The following is a 23,556-nucleotide window of genomic DNA, read 5'->3' as shown; positions in this document are numbered from 1 at the left end:
ATATATATAAACATAAATGTAGACATATTTATCTTGTAATTTAAGTTATTAGTTTGTTTGATTGTTATGATTTCATCAATTTATTGTGTATAAAGTTAAAACAAAATTTTTTCTATTTATTCGAGTTCACAAAAATAAGTCTTTATTTCTTTTAAGCAGTCATATAATATGAATGAATGTTGTGCTAAGGTGTTGTTCTCAGTTTGTCTTGTAAGCAATATTTACACTTTTCTTCAAAACTTTGCTTATTTTTAAGATAGAAATTGTATATCTCATAAATATACTCTGAATCACTGTATATAAATCATTCCTACAACTTCGTTTCTTTTTCAATTTCTAATAAATTACAGTTATAATATAAAATTTTCTTGTGCATTTTGTTTTCATTTGAAAATCGAAAAAATTTCTACAAAATCTGTTCATCTGGTGAAGTGTTATGCTGTTTTAATGGTTTACTGTTCAGCTTATTAACAAAATATTATCCAAGTTCTGTTTCATATGATAAATATGTAACAAAACCATTGACTTAGTTTTGTTGTTGAAAGTAACGATGACCTACGTAAGACATAATTTTCAAAGTCTGGTATTCAGCAGTCAGTGATTTGGGTCCCAAAACTTGATTAATGTGTAATTTTGTATAAGTGATGTTGACATGATGTGGCTTGAAACTTATGATTTTAAGCAGTACATTTTTCTTTGTTGAACTTATACATCTGAACAAACCTTTCTTAGTGTCTTGGTTTACACTAAAGTATTATTTTCCAAACGTTTCGTGCTTTTTGCAGGACGTTAAATTCAGTTCTTTTTTTACAGAACTCACTAGTTGCTGATTTAGGGAATCGACTTAGCATCAAATAGTCAAGAAGTGTAGCACTATCCCATCTATTGTAGCAAGGTAGCATCCACTTGAAATCTTGTCTTTATTTCATAAATGCTGTTCAAAGCTTAGCAATAAGTCGGACACCTATTATGCGTTGAGTTTCTCTTTAGTACTGAGTTAAATTGAATTGATGTAGAAAGCATCCGTCAAAAGATTTAAAGCAAATTTGAGTGCCGTATTTTTCATGATATTTCGATTCCTAAATGGTTTGAAGAAGTGGAGAATAAGATATATTTCGACGATTCGTGGTGAATAAGGCGTCTGAAATACGTCTCATAAAAAGCTACTTTACTGATTAGTATGAGACTTTGTTATTTTCAAGCAACGACCACCTAGTTCTTAAGCGTTTCTGACATTTAGAGCTTTGCGATTAGGAGCTGTAGACTGACACTGATTTTTCCCAAAGAAAATCGTCACTTTATTTTAGAGTGAACAACATGTTACTATTGGTAGCTGTCACCCTCTAAGATCAATCGTAACAATTCGTAACTAAATTATATCCAGTCCATTGGAATGCTTACTAATCCTGTCTTACAAAGTAATAGGGTGGATTCGTAAACGAAGTTCACTAAATGCAGACAGTTCGTGGCACTTACTCCACAAGTAGCTGAAGTTCTCGTGAACCGTACTGGGTTTATTGACTGATTTAGTGAAAATTTTGTGGCGACAGTTTCATTTACTTGGGTAACTATTTCAGACACCAGGAACCACTGTCCAAAGTTTTCTTCACAACGCTTATCTCAGATTATTTGAGTAGAGTATTAAAATAGGTTTGTTTTAGGAGCATGAATCTTGGTGAAATCTGATTTCATTAAAAATGCTTTATTTGTATGATCGAAGTGACAAGTAACGGTAATCGTAAAAGCATTTTAAAAAATGTCTGAAACATTTAAGAGAATTTTATTATATTTATTGACCACACAAAAGAGAGAATGGAAGTTGTCAGTGGTAAATATAGATGTATATATTTTTATAATAACTATATATCTTTAAACCATAATTTGTATCTGTGTCGTGTATTTGCTCTTTGACATGAAGAAAGATGATATTGTACCCATCTACGTGTTTTGCCTTCACACTTCGCATGATATGTACAAACATTCCACCTTTTAAAATCAGAATATTAAGAATATTGTTTGAAACGGCTTGGAAGAATAAAAAAGGTTAATGTTGAAAAACAATATCGCCAATGTTTTCTGACTTAATAAAGACTTAAAAATATTACTTTGAAATAATCATTTATGTATTATTTGCTTTGTTATTATAAATAAGAGTAAAATTAACTATCATTGAAAAATGTGTTAATTGAAACTAAAGTTACAACCTTAGTGAATGGTTTTGAGTGTCGACTAGTTATTGTCAATCGAATAAAGATAATCATACTTTTGTTGTTTCTCACTTCATTCAGACTACTTACACCTGTTACCCCTCGTATAGGAGCATAGGTCACCCACCAGCACTCTCCGTCCAGTCCTGTCCTGGGCAATTCTTTCTAGTTCTTTCCAGTTGCTATTCATCCTTTTTATGTCTGCTTCCAATTCTCTGCGCAGTGTGTTCTTCGACCTTCCTCTTTTCCGCCCCCCTTCAGGATTCCAAGTTAGGGTTTGGCTCGTGATGCAGTTTGGTGATTTCCATAGTGTATGTTCTATCCACTTCAAACTCCTTTTCCTGATTTCCTCAGCTGGGAGCTGGTTTGTTTTTTCCCACAGCAGGCTGTTGCTGATGGTATCCGGCCAACGAATATTGAGTATCTTGTGTAGACAATTGTTTGCAAATACTTGTACGTTTTCGATGAGGGTTGTAGTAGTTCTCCACGTCTCAGCTCCGTACAGTACTACTGTCTTGACTTCATCCAAACAACATTGTGATATTACATAAATCAATATTCGATGATAGCAGGGTTTAAGGATATATTTTGTAATTAACCATGTCGAATAGATTTGATAAATGTTTAAATGGAGTCGTGAATACTTGAGCTAAATTTAATGTTACAATTTTTCTTAGATAAATTTCGTACAATGATAACTGTTGTTCCTTTATTTTATGTTTCCAGGTCATTACTATAATGTTTATTATGAATGTTTGGGAAACTTAATTTGTGTAACTTTTTTCAATATAACCCTTACTAAACTATGAAGAGTTCATTTTGATCTTGTTACAGATACTTCGCTGTTTATTGATTAGAAATATGATTTAATGGATACAAATTGTTTTGACAGTTCAGAATATCTGGAAAGTTTGTTGACGATTTAAACATTTTTATTCTGATATTTTGTAAGGTTTACTAACATATTTGGTATTTTAGTCAGTGAATTCATACAAGTTACAATTCCGATATCTTCACTAAATGGTAAAGATTTTTAGTCTAGGTGAACACTTTCAGTGTTGATTTATTATTAGAGGTGGATGATTCAAATGAATATTTTAATCATTTCTAGTCATCAGGACAGAAGTATAGCAGTTTAACATCAGTTCGAGAAAAGAAACTCATGTAGTACAATTAGTTTTGATGGACTATAGAGAAACTAATTGAGTATCATTTCCTAACGCGAGCGATATTTGAAAGACTGTCGGTACTTTTGTAGATTTCGGATCTCAACAGTTGATTTTCTTACATTGATTAGACCGACGCATAGTTGTTTAATTGTAGTATTTGTTATAAAGTCATCTTTAACCATGTATATCGACTTCAGATTAGTACATAAAAATAACTAAGAATATTTAATCCTATTTCGTCCTTATTACCTACGCAACATCAAACTTTGCTAATGTATTAGGGCTAATTAATATGCTGTTGCTATTAGCATTTGACCCTGCAACATAACACGCTCAAACATACCTTGTATTCAAATTGTAACGTACTATGTAAGTTATAGAACTATTCGGAAAACAGAAAGAAAAATTCAGTCGCAAGAGTGTCTTTAAAAACTAGAGATCATCGGTTATTTAGTTTCACTAGTGTATGACATTTATTTCACCAGACTATTAATTGAATGATTTCGATCCAAGGAAAAATAGGTGGGACAAATTTTTAATTATTTAGTTTAGATACAAAGAATAGTCTGACATGTCATGGTTGAGTTTTTCTATATATACTGCTGTAGCTCTTTGGGATCCTGGGACGATTAGTTTTATTAGATACCAGATAAGGAGTGAACTGTTATAAACCGTGGATAATCAAGAGGTGCTTTGTTCTAGTTTTGGATTCTTCCGTATTGGGAACTCTACTCAAGGTAGGAGTCATAACCTTCAGGTCCTACGTGGAACGCATTAATTCTGGACCTCTGAGTCATAATTCAATTATTTCCATCTCCAACATTGATTAATTCGAAATAACCATGACAATCCAATTCCACCTAGAATACCTGTTTGACCTCATAAATCGTTGAACTACTTGATTTTCAAATATCTCGTGTTAGTAATTGTTTGCCGATTACTTAAAAACCAATTATGCTCTATCTAAGTAATAAACAGAATATGTCAGCCATGTTTAGTACTTTGTACAAATATCTTTGAGTAATCTTCAAATTCTCTAAATGATGTACTATCTGCGGTTATCATTTTTATTTACAAAGAGTATAGGAGGCTGGGATAGCTTTGAAAGTGGAACCTTTGATCACATGAACATAATAATTACTGGTGTAATTTAATCACAAAGATCATACTTACATTCGACAAAGACCACCTGCTAAGCTATAGTGGTAAACTTTGTGTACTGATGGCCGGTAACATGGTTTTTGACGACATACTCTTCTGCATGTTTTTCTTTGTTCACCTTCTTTTTCCTTTGTCGTCTTTGTTTGACATAGGTATTGACACTTAATCCCGCATGCACATCGAATTTGTTTTTGAGAAAATGTATGTATTTGTTGAGGTTTGCAAACTTAAAAACAATGTATAGGAAAAGAAGTTATATTTTAATGAACAGCTCGCAAAATAGTGATATATTATACGTAGTTATCTTATCCGTTCATTAAATGGCTTAGTGTTGTACAAAAGAATTCAGTTTCCACTAAACATATCAATTCAAGCCTTAACTTACATTTTGGAATTCGCTACATTGACATATTCATAATAGACAGATGGGGAAAACCTAGAATGTTGAAGATGACAATTACACTCTACAGCAGTCAGCCACTTAGTGGACGGAGAAATATCTTGAAACGTCGGACACCATACACTTATTGGACATTAAAATACGTATGGATAATATCATACTATAGTGAATATTCTTCCTAGCTAACGACTTACATGTAATTTTTGATTCTTATTCGTTAGATTTTGGAGATTGGTTAGTACAGATAATGGTATATAAGTTAAAGTCATGTATCTTATCACTGTTTTACATAATATCAATATTGAATAATCTCATAACTAAAATGTACTTCAGAATGTACATCTGTTTTGAGAAACTAAGTACTCATACTCTAATTCTTTTATCTTCTCTTTCTGAAACAATTTAGTAAGTTAGCTGAAATATACTTTAAGATAAAGTTTCTAATCGTTTTTTGTTGAAAATCTTAGCTTTTCATTAGTTTAAAGAAAAATTATCTTTATATAAGTTTTGCAAGCCGAATACTTCGGATGTGACTCATTAATTACTCAAATAGATTTGATCTCTATTTGATAATCCACAAATTTAGATTACTTCATATAAGAAAATTTCTTAAACATTTTTCTATAAAATTAATTATTTTCTATTTTGAGAATAAAGATCATTCGAAAGTATGTGATCAAATAGTACTGATAACTGGATTTCATTTGAATGATTCAAAATAAATTTTTCCATCCAATTGTTTGGTTGAAGAAAGTGAAAAGTCTATAAGAATAATATTTGTATGATATTTTTAGGTGTTCAGTAGACATTAGACTATCAGAGCTAAAAGATTTTTTCGAGTAATTATATATTTGAAATTAGTAAGATCAGAAGTCGAGTACTTCGGTTTGGATACTTACTGCTGGGTCCAATACTAGGACGAAACGATCGTTCAATGCTTCCAGGTTTTCAGTGGTGGTCTAGCTAAGATCAGTTTGTGATTTAAACCGTAAAATACTACAATCTCTACAAATCCCCTGTACTGATTAGTTCAGTTTATATTTATTTATTATTTAATAGCTGTCTCATTTTCACTTGGCGATTTGTTTAGGGTTGGGAAAAGAATTAAAAGTTAAGTAATAAATGACGGCAACGATAGCACGGATACATTTTTTTGGGGAGAATACTATTCCCAGACATGAATCACTTGAAAATCTAATCCAATGTTGTAAAGAATAAAAGTCTTATTTGTTCATCGTTAACCAGTTGTTGTATAGTTAACTGCATTACAAGAAATTTCTCGGTAAATAATAAACCATGAAATTTTTTCATATTTTCTATCTGTTGTTACCTTATACGTTTAGGCTATTGAATTAGTTTATGTGTTACCACCTTGTTTGAAATTGTGTTTAAGATGGTATGGGCGTTTCAATTTACATCAACAGTTTCCTAATCAAAATGTCATAGAATTATGAAGTTGTAAGTTAAAAGCGACTAATTGCATAATTATTTATTACTGATAGTAGTAAACTGTAAAAGTCATTCATTATTTTATTGATAAAATGTTTTAGTTTTCTAACCGGGAATAATTATCCACTATGAATCCTTAGTTATGATATTACATTACTTCTCCATTAATAAGCATTAACGATTTTTTTCGCTCAATATCAAACGAGCACTCTGTAAAATATCATATACAAATATGATTAAATTTAACACAAACAATAAACGATTCCGACTTAGTAATAGAAGTGTGAGAAATTCTAGGAATGTTGTCAAGCAGATCTCTTTCTATAAATTAGTTTTTATGATAATGTAATGATGTAGAAAATTTTCTAGTTCAGATGTATGCTTTTAGTGTTGATGAGTTCTTACAAACTAGGCTATTAGAATGATTGTGTGTGGTAACGAAGAGGCTCACTTCTACATGAAGTCACCTCTGACAATGTTATCTAGAACGTCAATGAAAGCTCTTCAATTAATCCATTTAATTTAGAGTACTTAACCACAATAAAATTCAGTTAACATTACTATAATTATAAATGGTCAAAAATGTAACTTTTTTTCGTACCTGGCATGAAACTCAAAGGTGCTTTGACTATTTCTTGTTCTACTTCATCTTTGTAGTCACTATCCAATTGATCGTACGAAGTTTTTCCGTAGCCGCCAATACATACAATAACATGGAATAAAAGTAACCATATTTTGAGAAAAATTATATAATTAAGAAATTTCATTTTGGATAATAATTGTCTTTTCTTAGATTATTTTAATTAATTTAACAAACCGACTGGGAAATACGCAGGAAAACTAATAATACCATTTTCGAAATACATTATATATATGTACTATATGGGCACTTTGCATAAATCTCATATTATTTTAAACATGTGATTTGTAGGTTTACGAACTTGGTTATGATGTATTTGAAGATTTAAGGTTCTCAGGTAATTCACCCGTATTTCTTGTTAAAAGTTTTTTAAAATGTTGAAAACCAATAAAAAAAGGTGAAGAACATACATGCGGGCTGATTAGTTTGGGTGCAATGTATAGGTAGAACGTTAGATCCACGTCTTTAATTATAAATAAGTAGTCATTTCCGCGTATTGACCGGAGTCGATAAAATTATTGTGGGCCTTATGTTTACATTCATTTGACCACTGGATTTGTTTTTCATGAATTACTTATACAAAAAATCCAGTTTACTCCTACTGTTAGTGCTACAAAATAAGAATGGTTTTCACGATATAATGTAGTATTTAAAGAAGGTGGAGGTATAACGGTGTATAGTGTCTGGTACTATGTCAATCCCACATAGGCTACTTTAACTAACCTATTCATTCTTCTTGAGTCACATTTTGACCTTGTCAGTTATTTTTTTATAACCTTGACTGTTTATATTCGAGTGTGTGTCCATCGGTTACTTGGTTCACCACATGTCTATAGCTTATTTTTGTTTGGCTATGATTGCTGAGTTACGCTTCATCAAATCTATTTGGCATGTTTGTTTTATCCTGTTTGCTTCTCCTTTTTGTTCCTTTAATTGTCTGTCTGGATCAACGAGTGTATGAAATATACGCATCAAAAATCTATTCCGTTACTCTCTAACGCGGATTAAATCAGTAATTATTTACGAGGGTTAACGGCATGTATATTTCGTTAGCGTCATCATATGATCAAACCCGAGTCAGATGAACGGGGTACTAAAAACGAATACGCATCTAAATAGAATGTTGAGTGCCGAATCTTGATCGTAATTCAATTATTAAAGTTATCATTGTTGAGTAAAGACTGAAAATTGAATTTAAACAGCTAATTCAGTAAGATGATCATAACTTATCTGCCTTTCGTTACATAATATTTCAAAAGTAGCTAATATACTATATTTTATCAAGTATTTTGTGTAGAGATATTAAAATAGTGAACCAATGATAAGGTATCAAACGGATAATTAGTAGTTCTATCATATGGATAGGATTTCAGACAATTAGTTACGTAAGTTGGTGGTCACTTAGGTAATTAGAAATTTTGTAGTGTTTGATTAACTAATTAAAAGCCCTGTTTCAATGCCAAATATTGTTTAGATAACTAATTATGCATTTAGTCAAATAATCAGGTATTTATCGGCAGTTTGTTTTACAATTCAATTGATACAGCTTGAATAAAACTTGATGTATTGAAATATACAGTGTTAAATTTAAAGTGACAGAATTACCATTATTAACGACGAATCACATCCGAGGGTATCAAAGCAATGCGAATCTCTCATAACTGATTATTGTTTTTGAAAATTCTGTATTGAACAAATGTCGAAACACTTCATGGTCACTGAGTATCAAATGTAAGTTCACATGGACTAAACATTTGTGATCAATATGAGTATTATTTTCTGAAGATCATCCTGTTTTCACAAATATAATTGGTTATATTTCGTAATTATTGTATAGGTAACAAATATAAACTTGTTTAAATTTAGTTTCTTAGCTGATTAGTCCGTTCATACCTTTATGATAATCAGTTCTCATTATCCAATAAAAAATGAAACCGATTTAATGATGAATTAAAATTTTCAGAAACTTTTGTTGATGTGCATAAGATCATGAAACATTAGTTCCCTTATGGTTATTGTTTTTCAAGTTCAGGACAAACTACTTATAAGTAAGCTGACTTACAGAGGGTAGTTTACTGCCTTGAATTAAAATCAAGAGCACATTTTAAAAAAGTCTTCTATGGAAAATTTGTAAGTTTTCTTACATCGAAAGTACATATTCCTTACACTACTGAAATAATTCAAGAGTATATTGTTTGTGTTATGTTCTTACGGACTATTAATTATAACGTAATGAGATCGCCAATTAGAACACCGACTTACTGACCAGTCCAATGACGCATAAACCAGTATGAGCAGTCTAGAGTCAATTCTAAGTTCTTACTGCTTCACCGAACCAGATTGCCAAGCGAAACTTTGGATTTGTGTTCAGTTCAGTCGCAGAGACTTGTTATATTTGTTTTTCTTCTTTCTACGGGAAAAATGTTATTAGTGATTTTAAAGATGAATACTGATTTAATGAAAATGTTTACTTTTTTAAATTAAGATCACAAACCGACGAATGTTAGACCACCATTGGAAACTTGGGAGCACTGGACGGCTGTTTCGTCTTTGTAATGGACTCCTCAACAGTACACATCCATGATCCACTACTTCATACTAAAATGTATACATTCATATCAAGATGATCCTTGAGCCAGCATTAAAGAGGAATACAAATTTACCCAAAAATATTACAGGTTTTATTTGCTATTTTCTAACTCGAATTCACGTTACATCTTGACATTTTTGTCATGAATCGAAACATGTTTTAGTAAAATCCTTTAGTTTTTATTAAAGCCTGAAGTGTTGGAATGAAATTAGTTATTGTCAACCATTACAATGCTTTGAAGAATTCATATTCACTTTCTCAAAGATGTGACATTATGTAAAATACATAGTTAAAACTTTAGACAGTTTTGGAGAGGATCAAGTTATAACTGATTGCAGATAATTTGTTTGGTGTAAAAACTAACGAACAGCCAGTTCAAGGCGTGAATGAGCTGCTTTTTGAATTTTACCCGCAATAATTTACTTCGTGTTACGAAAGAATGTAAAGATGGACGTGTGATGGAAGGTAGGTTCCTTTGATAATAATGTGATGAAAAATGATCACTAACTCTTGAGTTTAAATTTTTGGCTTTTCTTATACAATGGATCTTTACGTCCCATGGACAATTTATAGCCATATTAGTTTTTATCCTATATCTTCATTTCATACAAGTTTGGGTCTAAATAGCGTCTGCAGAGATGTTGCTCGGTATATACTTATTAGTCGATGGAGTTTTTTCTTAAGACCAAAGATATAATCGATTCGTCAGATACCCGAATAGTGATATGCATTGAAACCTAAATCTCTATGGTATTCAGCCCGAGGGAGTTGATAATTTTGTACGGTTTTTATGTCCTGAGATTGACGTAGTTGTTATTTATCTACTTTTAGGTAGGTTAGTAAAATTTCTGATAGTTCAGTGATCAAAGATAAGAATTCTTTTTGAGAAGAGAAATTTTGAAGCTGAGAAATACGCTTGTGTTATGCAGTGGGGAGAGATTAAATAATTTTTACGGATAACTCGAGACATACTAATTTACGCAAAATTATTTTCAGTCTTTTTCTGTTTTGAAAATGTAATGATTGATGTTCATCAGTACTCTGATAAGTCTGCACATGATCGCGTTGTCATGGTGACGTTGGTAAATGAACTTAGAGGAAAATAAATGGTATCTCACTGGAGTTTCCGAGTTGGTATTGACTTTGATCGATCTCCGTTTTTCCACTATGATTTAAAAGTAAAAGACAATACTTAATGAGTTATTTAAAATTGGTATATTTATTTATCCTGAAATATACAGACTGGATGAATTACAAATGTTTTTTTCGTTTTTAGCGATATTTATCATTCACTTACATTCTGAATTAAGTGTTTCATTGATAAATACAATTAATTCCATTTATATAATTACTTAACTTTTTTGAGCAGTAATTCTCATTATTTTAAAGTTTTTTAAGGAATATTCAGATGATTCGCCTTGTGTTGGTTGTTTGAATCTTCCGATTAATGTTTAGGACTGCAACTGATCAGTCTTTTATTGGTAAATGTAGATTTTATGTGGATGGTCTTGATATTGCCTTAAGTCACAAGTATTATAAACAGAGATGGATAGTGGCGTTTTTATCAATAAACCAGTATGATTATTCTTGAAGTTTTCTAAATGAGAAAAGGTCAATACATCAATTATCCAATATAATACTGTAATTTTTAGTCCAAAACATTTTCTATGAACCAGAATAATGTTCGTTGAAACAGATTCAATGTTTTTACTAAAATAAATCGTAGTCACTTTCAAACTATCTGAGGCATAGTGTTTGTTTAGAACTGTAAAACGAAATTTTGTTCCGTGGTTTATCTTAATCATATAAATTGATAAGCTTTTGCTTTATACTTTTAGCAAAATGTTTTACGAAAAAAAGAATCAAATTATATCATACCAATTTGTATCAGTTGTCGAAGGATACAATGGACACAAATGGACCCTGGTTGATAGTTTTGTAAATCTTGATTTTCGATCTTGATCAATTATTTGTTGTTCAGTAGCTAATCTAATCACATTGTTTAAAAAAAATTTTCTGTATAACTAACGTTCTCATATATTTGATGATATTCAGTCAGTTGACTATTGTTTTTATCTTCATAAATCTGTTCATGTAAGATTCAGGGATATGTTGATGGATCAGATTATCAGTTTGATAACCTTGGTTATTTTAGTATTGCGTTGGATCATTTGTTCCATCATAACGCTCAAATTTATTTTGTTTATTACGTAAATTATTTTACTTATAAAAATTGTGTTTAGATTGGTCTTATAAAGTGTGAACATTATCAAACTATAAATGGATCATATTTGAAATGATGCTACAATAAATATTTGGACAGAAATCATGCTTTTCTTCTGATATAATAGACTTTTCCAGTAATGGAAATAAAATTCACATGGTTTAAACCATGTGACTTAGACGTTTCAAGCACAATCTGAGTAAAGTGAACACCCAAAAAAATTGAAGTCATAATGAAATGTGATGAGTGAGCACCATAGAATGTTATGATAAAGATGATCATACTTTCGATCTAAATTTGTTTAAGTTTAAAGCATTTTATTATCATGAAGCTGTTTAGGCTGGGCGGGGAAGTTGAATAGTAATGTTTTATTCTAATCTCCTTTAAATACTGATTCATTCATAACTATTTTCACACGATAACTTAGTAGGCCACAATCTATCGTTTTTTTTTCTCGTTTTACATTTAAAGTTGTTATTGACTATTGGTAAAATATCTAGGTGATAAGTAGAAACTGATCAATCGTACTTTGTGTTCGCAGGATTTTATTATTAGGTAACACACAGAATATTCTGAAAATCTTTGTGAATGACCATTATTTGGTTGTTCATTAGTCATGTGAAGTGTCAGCTATTAAATATATCTTATTTAAATGCCAGGAGAACTGGTTTTCTGAATTTAGCATAATTCAGTACTATATATGTCAATATAGAGCTGTTCAGATTGTGGTCACTAATGATTAGCTTCAAGAGTTAATTCTCATAGTTCTAGTGAGAGGCCATGACCCGTGGATTTAAACTGTTTCAGGTATGAAGAAGGGATCCATTAAAGACAACAGAAATTGGTTGCGCATTATCGTGGACTGACTGAAGTTATATAGTAACACTATGAGATGCCGGCTCAGAGATCTACAGGTTAGTCGTCCACACGAGAGATCAAAAGTCCTGGGTTGGATTCATGCACGACGAGTCTTGGATGTACACTACTGAGGAGTACTATATTTGAACGAGAAAACTGTCCAATGGTTTTAGGTTTTCACTAGTTGTCTAACTTTGATCTATTCTTTATTTTAATGATAATATATACAAATGAATTTGAAAACTTGTGGAATAATTATTCAACTGTTATTGCTTAATAAACATTAAAACTAAAAAAATATCGACAATCATTGAAAAATAAAAAAAATTCCTTGTCCAAGTTAATAAGTAGAGATTATTATGTATTTATATAAACCAACAAAACTTAATTTCTCCTATTATTACTGTATTCACATTAAGATTAAGCATAGAAATTCATATAATCAAGAGTATTTTTCTTGGATAGTTGAATATTTCAGTATTTTTATTTATCATAGTTTTATATCTTTCAATGTATAAATTGCTTGTTTAGTTTAAACTGATTGAATGTAAGTTAACTTGAAACAAAAAAAACAAAACAAAAAGAAACTGGTCTTATGAAAGAAAATCTACATATGAAGCCTTTTTATTCTTATTCATTATTAAGTTGAAATGTTGAATATAAATTAGGCATGAAGAAAAATTCTCTCATTCTCTCTCTTTCTTTCTTTCTCTCTATTGAATAATAGTTTTAACAGACGTAAAGACGTATTACGAATATAAATATAATCTAATAAGTTCTACGAAATGTATAAAGTTTTCATCAAAGATGAAATTATTTATACTAGATTTTCGTTGATGGTCTAGCTTCAATTGACTCATGATCTCAACTATTAAAATTACTATATTATATCCACATAAAAACCTTTTCTGAAACTAAAAAAATAGTTAATTATTCAAATTTAAATTAGTTTCTAAAGTAGAAATAGAAAAATGTTTAGAATTATGCTACATTTTTATATTAGAAGCGTTTTTGTGGATATTATAGTAATTGAGATCATGAGTCAGTTGAAGCTAGACCACTATGGAAAACCTGGCAGCACTGGATGGCCGGCTCAGTGATCTAGTGGTTAAGCGCTCGCGTGTTAGACTGATAGGTCCTGGGTTCGAATCTCATGAGGTGGGATCGTGGATGCGCATTGCTGAAGAGTCCCACAATAAGACTAAACGGCCACTCAGTGCTTCCAGGTTTTCCATGGTGGTCTAGCTTCAATTGATTCATGATTTCAACATTTTTATATGTTTAGTGAATTTAGGGAAAGTTTATTAGAAGTAAAATAAATTATTATTTGATTCATAAATAAACACTGAAATATGTTGAATCATTTAATTTTATCCTTATGTTAGATTCTTCATATGTTACCGTTTTAAATATCTGTAAAGCGTGAGTAATAAATGAATTTTCTAGGTATATAATAACAATTAATTTTACTACTTTTGATGTAAACATAAATGAGATTTAATGATTTCGTAATATTTTAGTAGTTGAGTTCATAAGTCGACCTAAGCTAGACCAACATTGAAAACCTGTAAGCATTGGATGGTTGTTTCGTTATAGTATGAGACTCCTCAGCGGTGAGCACCAACGATCCCGCACAGGAGACTCGAACTCGAGACCTTCGGTTTTGCACGTGGACGTCTCACTTCTAAACCACTGAACCGGAATACAACGGTGTTGATGTCGAACTTAAACCGACCGATGATCTTACTGCTGAAGAGTTACATACTAGGACGAAACGGCTATCCAGTGTTTTCATGATTTCAAGGCTGGTCTAGTTTAAATCGACTCATGAATTCAACTGTTAAAATTACCACGATATTCACAAATCCCCATATATTAAAAATTCCTTACATAGCTTCGTATCTGGTTGATATTATATAATAAGTTACATTTTCGTTTCGTCGAAACAATAAGTTTATAGATACATATAGAAAAATTAAAATATTTCTGATCAAGAAGAAAAAATTGGTGAACCTATTTTCATACCATTCATCGTTATTGTTTCCATCAATTTGAATATGTGCAAAATATTTGTTTATAAATATCTGGAAAATAACTATTATCTTTAGAAGATTTATGTATTCATTGACTTGTAAGATTTTTCTTTCTGAATCATTGATTTTCATAACGTTCCATTCTTCGTAGACTGTGATAATTCATTATTCTTCCTTTATTAAATTTTATATCACTCAATATGTCAACTTTTAAATTAGAAGCATTATATCCTACTACTGCCAGTTACTATTCAAATTTCTACGAAATCTCATTACTTCGTTTAATACAAAACTGTAATAAATTCCGAGTTACGTGAATAATAGGCAGTATTATTACAAATGTTTGATTTTAGTAGAATGCACCAATTTAAACAATAACATTAATCTTGAAGGTCCGTATATCAAATTACATTTTTGTCTAATTGGGACTTTAAAGTGTTGGGGAGACTCAGAAAAATTCTTGACAAAAGCCTAAAAGGGCTCCGAAAACGCTGAGAAACATTTTATCCAATCAGCATTGAATGCAGGTTTCTCGGAAACACAATTTTATGAACGAAGAATATTCTTTTCAATAATTTCTCATCAGGTTCTACAATTATAAATCCAGATTAATAATCCATAAAATTGGCCAGATTTAAGGCAGAATACATCATTTGGGAATTGTAATATGTGAATCAGGAATTGTTGTTTGTTATATCAAGTCAAATCAAATCGTTAATGTTGGGGCTGACTATTATGAAGTGTTGTCTTGAATCAGTTTATAAGCGAAATGAAATTGTGAGATAAATAATGATCAGAATAAATATGGTCAACATGGTGTAAGAGAGAGAGAGAGGATATTGTGATTACAAATCGGAAATTGTGTAATATGTAAAATAATTAAGTCAAATATAGTAGATTCAGGGGTGGATATTGAATAAATTCCTCAAAAAGGTTATCAAGTGTAAAGACAATAATAATAATAACAGTAATAATAATAATGTTTGGGACTTAAAATGAACAATAATCAGGTTACGTCACCACATTATAAGATTGATTATTAGCTAGTTGGCCCCAGAGTTGGTCAGGGTAAAAGGAGTGGCTGAACATACTTCTTTTGTATACAAAGCTCTGGCTTTTTGATCCAAATAGCAATTACTTCAGCCGTCTGTAGGATTCGCAGTCTGACGGAATTAGGTAGACTGCTGTTGACACGATAGATTATTGCAAAAGATTGCTCCATGTTTGCTGTATGTCCTGTTTGGACTGAATGGTCTAAGATGGAGCTGTTAACAGTTTTGACAACACCTTTGCTTAACCACACGGGTAGGTGCTCGCGAGCCCGAATGTACAAATTCCTAGAACATCTGCCAATATAACTTGCTCCACAGGAGCAGTTGAATTGACAGATACAGAAGGAGGTGACTAGTCTAGGTAATTTATCTTTCAACCTTGGAGTGACTATTGGTCGTGTGGAGAATACTAGTTGTAGTTTAGCCGCATTAAAAGTCCTTTGAATCGTTCTGCTTAACTTGAGTCTTAGCATTTCGCTCGGTGCCTCGCCTCTGCATTGTAAGCGTATATATAGAGGCTTTTTATTTACCGTTAGACATTCTCTACACTGTCTTTTATTGGCTATGTTTTTGTTTATAAATTTCTCAGGATATCCATTTTCCTTCAAGGTTTTGAATGATGCCTTTGTTTCATCTTCAATCGTATCCACAGTGCATATAGTCTTGATTCTATGATGTAGTGCCTTAATAAGGTTCCTTTTTTGTTGTAGAGGAAAGAAACTAAGAAAGTTAGTATATTGACCCGTCCAGGTAATTTTCTTGTTTATGTTTCTTTTTAGCGACCCGTCCTTTCTCCTTGTAAGTAGAACATCAAGAAAGGCTATTCTACCTACATTTTCCTTCTCCCATGTGAATTTTATGGACAGGTGAACGGTATTGAAACGATCGAATGTTTCTAGGAAGTCTGTCTGGTTGTTGCAAAGGATAAACGTATCATCCATATATCGACAGTAAAACGAAAACTTATCGATCTCTTGTGCTAGTGGGTCGTTTTCTAGTTTAGAAAGGAAAATGTCTGCCAATATGGGACCCAGGGGTGAACCCATCGCGACACCATCTATTTGTCTGTATATTTCACCATTGAATTTGAAATGTACATTCGTAGTGCCTTAAAGTTTAACAAAACAGCCATAGTTTCATACGGTATAGAATCTTAGTGTATCTATAATAGATATAATAGAAAAACATTCACGAGAAAAGTGAACTAATCGAAATACAGATTTTACTGATTACAACGTGGTAGATTTAAGTTGGCTTCATAATCTCCTCTTAGATTTAAAAACCAGATAATCAGTTAGAATGAAATGAAGTTGTAGTAGAAGGTCATATCTTAATCAAATTAAAATTGGTTCCATTGTTCCAGCTGTGACGTAAATAGTGCTTATATGTTTATATATGATCCGAATAAAATGAAATTCACCAGTTTATAAAAATAAAGAGTCAAGTAAAAAATCTGAAAACTATTCGTTGATTTGCCAATTATTATAAACCAAAAAATGTCATTCATGAAAAAAACTGGTTGCTCATTTTATGTCATCAAACTGTTTCACTGATCCGATTAGGTAAGGCAAACGGACATAATTTAAAATTAGTTCTAATTGTAAAACTTCTGAATTTGGTAAGGATTTTATAAAATTGCTGAGAGTTAATCAAAACAGGTTTCAAGCATTCTACAGTCCTCAATATATATAGTATACGACTTAAAATTCAAATGACTGGCTACAAGTACTATAATAGACAACATAATCGGTACAGAGCTTTCTCAGTGCCTACATTGCTCATTTCTAAATTTCACTTCACATAAAGTGTTCGGTCATGAAATTTTCAGTTTCTTGAATAGACCTTAAATGGAAAACAAATTATCACCTAGATTAGTAAAATAGAATTAATTAAATCGGGATCATTTTTGCTTTATTTAATCTATGTGTCTACATAATTTTCTAATACCTTAAATGGATCAGGATATTTTAACGACTTTCCTAAATATATATATCTTAGAATTGACCATTTTCTAACCATCGGATAGTAAATTTCTGTCTCACTATAATATTCAGAAACATAATAAATACACATCGGGTACTTGATTAAGAATTTTTAAGTATATATATGATTCTGAAGAGAAACCAATGCCAATCTTGCTGTAGTTTGCTCCCACATACTTCAATAAAGTGATAGAAACATCTTTAACTTATAGAATAGTTTTTAGAACTGATTTGTCTCATCTACTGTAATCTTTTCTCGTTTACTTATTGATATTCATCTATTTGATTATACACCCTCCCTTTCTTATATAACTTTACAAGTCAATTTTTTTATTTGGGTCGTGCATATTTATTTTGTTGCCTACTTATAACAGTATTTGTGTTCAAATAATTAGGTTCTTTAACCTTACTTAAAAGATTGGAAATTTTTTAAACATAAGACAACATATTATGGACATAGTTATCTTGTCAATTTTCAAAGATAATCTTCAGCTTTCTTTAAAATAACGTATAATATCGGTAACAATCCTATCGTTTAAATATCACAAAATGGAAAATTTTTAATTACAGCTTAAGATGCATAGCACAGACAATGTCAAAACTACGACAATAATGAGAAGAAAAGGATATATATATATATATATATATATATATATATATATAACATTAAAAAGAATACAGCCTTGGTTATTTGCTTTGTAAACTTTCTTGTGCTCTTTATTTCATGATACCTCCGGTAATTAAATGATATTACTTACTTACTTACGCCTGTTACTTCTCGTGGAGGAGCATAGGCCACCCATGAGCACTCTCCATCCAACCCTGTCTTAGAAAATCTTTTCCAGCTACTTCCAGTTGTTATTCATCCTTTTCATATCTCATTCTATTTCCCGACGTAATGTGTTCTTTGGCCTTCCTCTTTTCCTCTTCCCTTCAGGATTCCAAGTTAGGGCTTGCCTCGTGATACAGTTTGGTGATTTGAGTAAAGTATGTCCTATCCGTTCCCATCGTCTTTGCCTAATTTCCTCTTCATCTTGAAGTTGGTTTGTTCTCTCTCACAGAAGACTGTTGTTTTTGGTATCCGGTCAATGGATGTTGAGTGTCTTGTGTAGGCAGTATTTATAAATACTTGTACCTTCTTGATGATGGTTGTAGTGGTTTTCGAAGTTGAAGATTCTGACTTTGATATTGGTTAGAATGAAATGATATACTTGACTTTTATTTTTGGCTTATAGAATCAGCAATCCAAAACCAGGTTTATGCATATTTTGTAAAATAAGTCCAACATTTTTTGAGATCAAAATAAAGTGGAAACTGTAGCGTACGATCACTTAATCATAGGTAAATTCCATTTAAGAAAAAATGGCACTTGAATCAGACAAGCGTGTATTTATTAGGTGTCGTAGTTTCTCTTGACTTACTTGTAACCTTATCCTCACTGGAAGATTACATTAAAATTGTATAAATGACAGTGCTGACTACCAATAGTTAAAAAGAACAAGGTTCCGAGTAATGTTATCTATAAGATCACTTTAAAAAGGGTTCAAAAGTACGAAAATAGGAGATAGGAGGGGGGTGGGTGGAAAAAATTATCTGACGCTAGAAAAATGAGTTACATAGTATTTTTAAAAGTTCTAAATTGTTTTACATGACGTTTCTGGAGTGTCTAAATGAAAACCACCCAATGAATGCAAAGGTATTTGTGACGTAAATAACATAAATAAATAAGTATAGAAAGGGTCAAATAATAATAATAATAATAATAATAATAATAATAATAGTAATAATATTTAAAAGTTAGGTACTCAAAGCATTTCAGTTTACCTTAGTATTGACTAACTGCCTTTTGCCTTTGGGATGAATAGAGGTTATTTAATTCTTTTAATAGCAATTGTTTAAATAAACTACAATATAGTTATATTCTTTTATTTACTAATAACTTAAATTCAAAGCATCAACACCATGATCACCATATCACACTGTCACGAGTTTCGAAATTCCAGGTTCCTTGTAACGTCCACTGAAATGTTTACACTCATTACCAAATAAATGTAAACTAATATATGGAGTTGAAGCTAACAGATTGTTTTATAGAATGGCTTGGCCAATGTAAGATGGCTAGCCTGGTATCTGAATAATTAAGTTTTATTGAGGTCTACGTTCAATGGTTGATCAACCCAGATATTTCATCACCTCAGAAGCTGAAGTCTAAAAGAATTTCTACCCAACTATATTTAAGCACGCTTTTTTCAGGTCCTGCGTATTATACGAAAGTCACAGTTGTAAAAAACCTAATTAACAGGTCTAATTACAGATAAGGAGGACCAACAGATTGAATTGAATGGAATTTCGTCTACTCATAGGGCTAACAATTACTCCAAAGAATTTTTAAAGAAGATGATCAGAAATGAAAGAAAAACTAAATTAAAGTGTATGTCAAAATATTGGAAGTCCACTGAGGTCATTTCATACTTTAATGAAACATCGGAAGAAATTAAGAGGATTCTAAACAAACATAACATTAGAGTGTATTTTCGGGCTAGTGATACCATAAGATCGGCATTAGTGAAGGTTAAGAATAGGTTCCCGAAGGAAGAACAGCAGAATTTTTGTCAACAAGATCAACTGTCACAATTATAATACAGCCTATGAGGAAGAAACTTCCAGACAATTGAATGTGAGGTTGAAGGAACACAAACAATGTCTGGAAAATGTTCTCAAATCCTCGGTTGATCTGAAGAAACTTGAGGATAGGTCGGCGATAGCGTTACATGCGTTAGAAACAGGACACAATATCAGTTTTGTAGGAACTAAAATACTTCGGAAAGATTATGACATACATAAAGAAAGATTAACAGCAGAAGCGCTGTACATATAGGCTAATAAGAACAATCTAAACAGAAAAGAGTATATTCAACTAGCTACCACATGATTGATGTTCATTAACAAGTAACTGGACTCCATCTCTATCTAACCTGTTTATTTCAGATGTACCATTAATCTGACTGAAATTAGTTCGAATATTTTGTTATTACAATTATGTATTTGATGATTCTCATTTTACATACACGTCGACATTTTAAAAACTTTTTCAATTAGCAATTGTATTTTTACTTCTAATGAACAAATTAACACCTAATATCAACTATTAATAACTCAAACTTACAAATATACACATACACAATCATTCATTCACATTATGAACTTTCCACATGATTCGCATATATCTAATTCATGTTGTCCTACTTACTAAAGCCAACATCTGAATGTGGTTGAATAAGTACAGTAAAGATTTGATTTGATCATTAAACATTATATATTTCTTTGATAATTTTGGCTTTGATTATTACCCTGAAGAAGTCCAGACAAGATTGCCAGTCGAAACGTTGGATTGATTTAGACTTCAATCGCCGAGATTCCTCAAACGTAATTTTTACAGAGAATGTCTTATCACTGTAAAAATCCTCTGTAGAGATTAAAATACATGTAAAAATAAAAATTTCTTTGCGATTTTAAAACATTTTGGAAATAACATCATTCGCAAAAATTATTCCACAATGTGCACGCTGGAAGATAAAACAATTGAGAAAGATAAATTCAACTTAATTACGATATATATATATACTGTATAAAGTGGGATAAAAGCTATTTCGATGCAATTAGATGATTTCTCTGGCTGTGCATACATAAATGCTAATTACTACCCGAGCGACATATGTCTTCAATGACAATAATAAATGAAGAAACATGAGACTACTTATTGTACTATAATAAAGTAAAGATAGTGAGTCCACAGAACTCTGTAACGATAGATAATTTCTTGAAGCTAAACACATATTGTTCCACTAGAAAAATACACAACAACATGGACTCAGCGTTATCAAAGCGAGTCAGATATATCAATAATATAGTCAGGGGTTATATTTACGCAGCGATCCATGTAAATACAAATGCGCATGAAGATAATACGGCTTTTCATGACAATACATTATAAACATATTCGTCAAAAAAAGAGTCTGATGGTTTTGGAAAAACGCTTCAGTATTACCATATCACATTTATTTATTCATAAAAATTTATTGAAATCTAATTGACCCATCGCTATTATATTGTGATATTTCACGCGAGTTGATGAAAACGAAAAGCTGAATAGCCAGAGAATATTTTCTAACATCATTTTTGGTAGTTAGAATAATTCAGCAATAGATTTCCTGAAGAAACTTTGATCTGGAAAGAATAAAAGTGAATTCATTTATTAAGTTACTACAAACTCCACAAACCCCTCTCTGATTCGAATCACCATATGCTCACTAGTGACTGTCCCCAAGAGTTATTTCCTGGAGTTCTTGTGAGAAGCAGTGGCCGCGTCTGTTGCGAGATAGTAATTCACTCAAGACAATGGTGAATGTGTCGCTCAATTTCGTGGATTGGTTGAAGCTAGACATTAACACCGTTGGATGCTGACCTGCTTAGTGATCTAGAGGTTATGCGTTCGCACGCGAGAATGGTAGGTCTCGGGTTTGAATCTCGCGAGGCGAGATCGTGGGTGCGCACTTCTAAGGAGTCCCATACTAGGATGAAACGGCCTTCTAGTGCTCCCAGGTTCTCTATGGTGGTCTAACTTCAATTGACTAATAAATTCAATTACTGAAAGTGAATTACTTTTATTCATACCATGTATTATATCATTACTTTTCAATATTTGTCTTTACTTCTGGTTTGTTAATTAAACTACTTCAATCATCAATCAAAATGTCTTCCTACCATTATTTTTTTTTACTTCAAGATATCGCTTAGCAAGTTTTTAACTCATAGAATAAATGTGTTACTTTTTTGGCAATTAGTTAGCTATTTTTAACCATGATTGATTAGTTATCGTAAATTGTATTAACATACCTACCTATAAGTCAAAGATGCCTAGCTAAATGTTAATTCAATTCTTTTAATTAAATAACTGAAAGCTATGAGTGACGCAGGTAAATTGGATTTATTTGATTTTCTTGGCAATTCATTCAAATATTCTGATATTTTTTTCTATCACTGTGACATGATTTTTTAACGAAAAAATCACAATACTTAATTTCAAATTTCAATATTCTAGCCATTTTACAAGGTAAATTATTGACTTGTCAAGAAATTTCTATTCACTTCTTTCCCTCTAAATAAACCTAAATTGTGGTAATGAGAATGTAAATTCAATCTGGTTCAAACATCAAATCAACAAGTAATCGATAGATGTTTTTTTCTAGTATAAGGTGTGTCAGTAATTCAACCTCGTGACTCTGCATGGGATCGAATTCACTTACTTCAGGTTTAGTTACCTTTAAACTATTGAACTGGGATCTAGGTATCTGGATTTCTAACTTCAGATATTTCATAATATAAAGCAAATATGGTCAAATAATATGTGTGAAGTTAGCAATTCAAAAATACCCGTGCCATTATTTTCCTTAATTGTTTTTGTTCTCATGCTACGATTTTTTTAACCGCTTAAATGAGTTAAATCAGAAGTTAGTCTGTCTACATGCAGCAACACAATTTTTGTCTATCCTTGTTAACAATAAATGATGTGATGTTTGTATCTACAAAACAATAAGAATTTAAAGTAGAACTTAAGGAACAAATTTACTAGCGTTTATTCAGTAGTCATTTATACTTTCTTAATATAAAACTATGGTATTATCAATTTTTTAAATGTTTTAAGACAAAAGCATAAAAGAAAGTTTATGTCGAAAACTATATATATTCACTACCGGTTTTATTACACCATCTACAAAACTTAGTTAAATGT

At 31.3% G+C, this 23,556-nt stretch overlaps 1 protein-coding gene across 1 annotated transcript; it reads right to left on the bottom strand.

Moving 5' to 3' along the window:
- Positions 1-1,768: 1,768 nt before the first annotated feature.
- On the bottom strand, positions 1,769-23,143 carry MS3_00001701 (uncharacterized protein; the record flags this gene model as incomplete). The annotated part of the gene is made up of 8 exons (XM_012944406.3): positions 1,769-1,986; positions 4,550-4,763; positions 6,988-7,174; positions 7,437-7,489; positions 10,040-10,089; positions 10,735-10,781; positions 13,580-13,612; positions 23,072-23,143. The coding sequence occupies 8 exons, from the start codon at positions 23,141-23,143 to the stop codon at positions 1,860-1,862; spliced, it is 783 nt and encodes a 260-aa protein (XP_012799860.2). The 3' UTR covers positions 1,769-1,859.
- Positions 23,144-23,556: the final 413 nt, after the last annotated feature.

The sequence above is a fragment of the Schistosoma haematobium genome, chromosome 1 (genome assembly GCF_000699445.3).
Source record: "Schistosoma haematobium chromosome 1, whole genome shotgun sequence".
In the NCBI taxonomy this organism is placed as follows: domain Eukaryota; kingdom Metazoa; phylum Platyhelminthes; class Trematoda; order Strigeidida; family Schistosomatidae; genus Schistosoma; species Schistosoma haematobium.
This window is presented reverse-complemented; position numbering and strand designations above follow the sequence as displayed.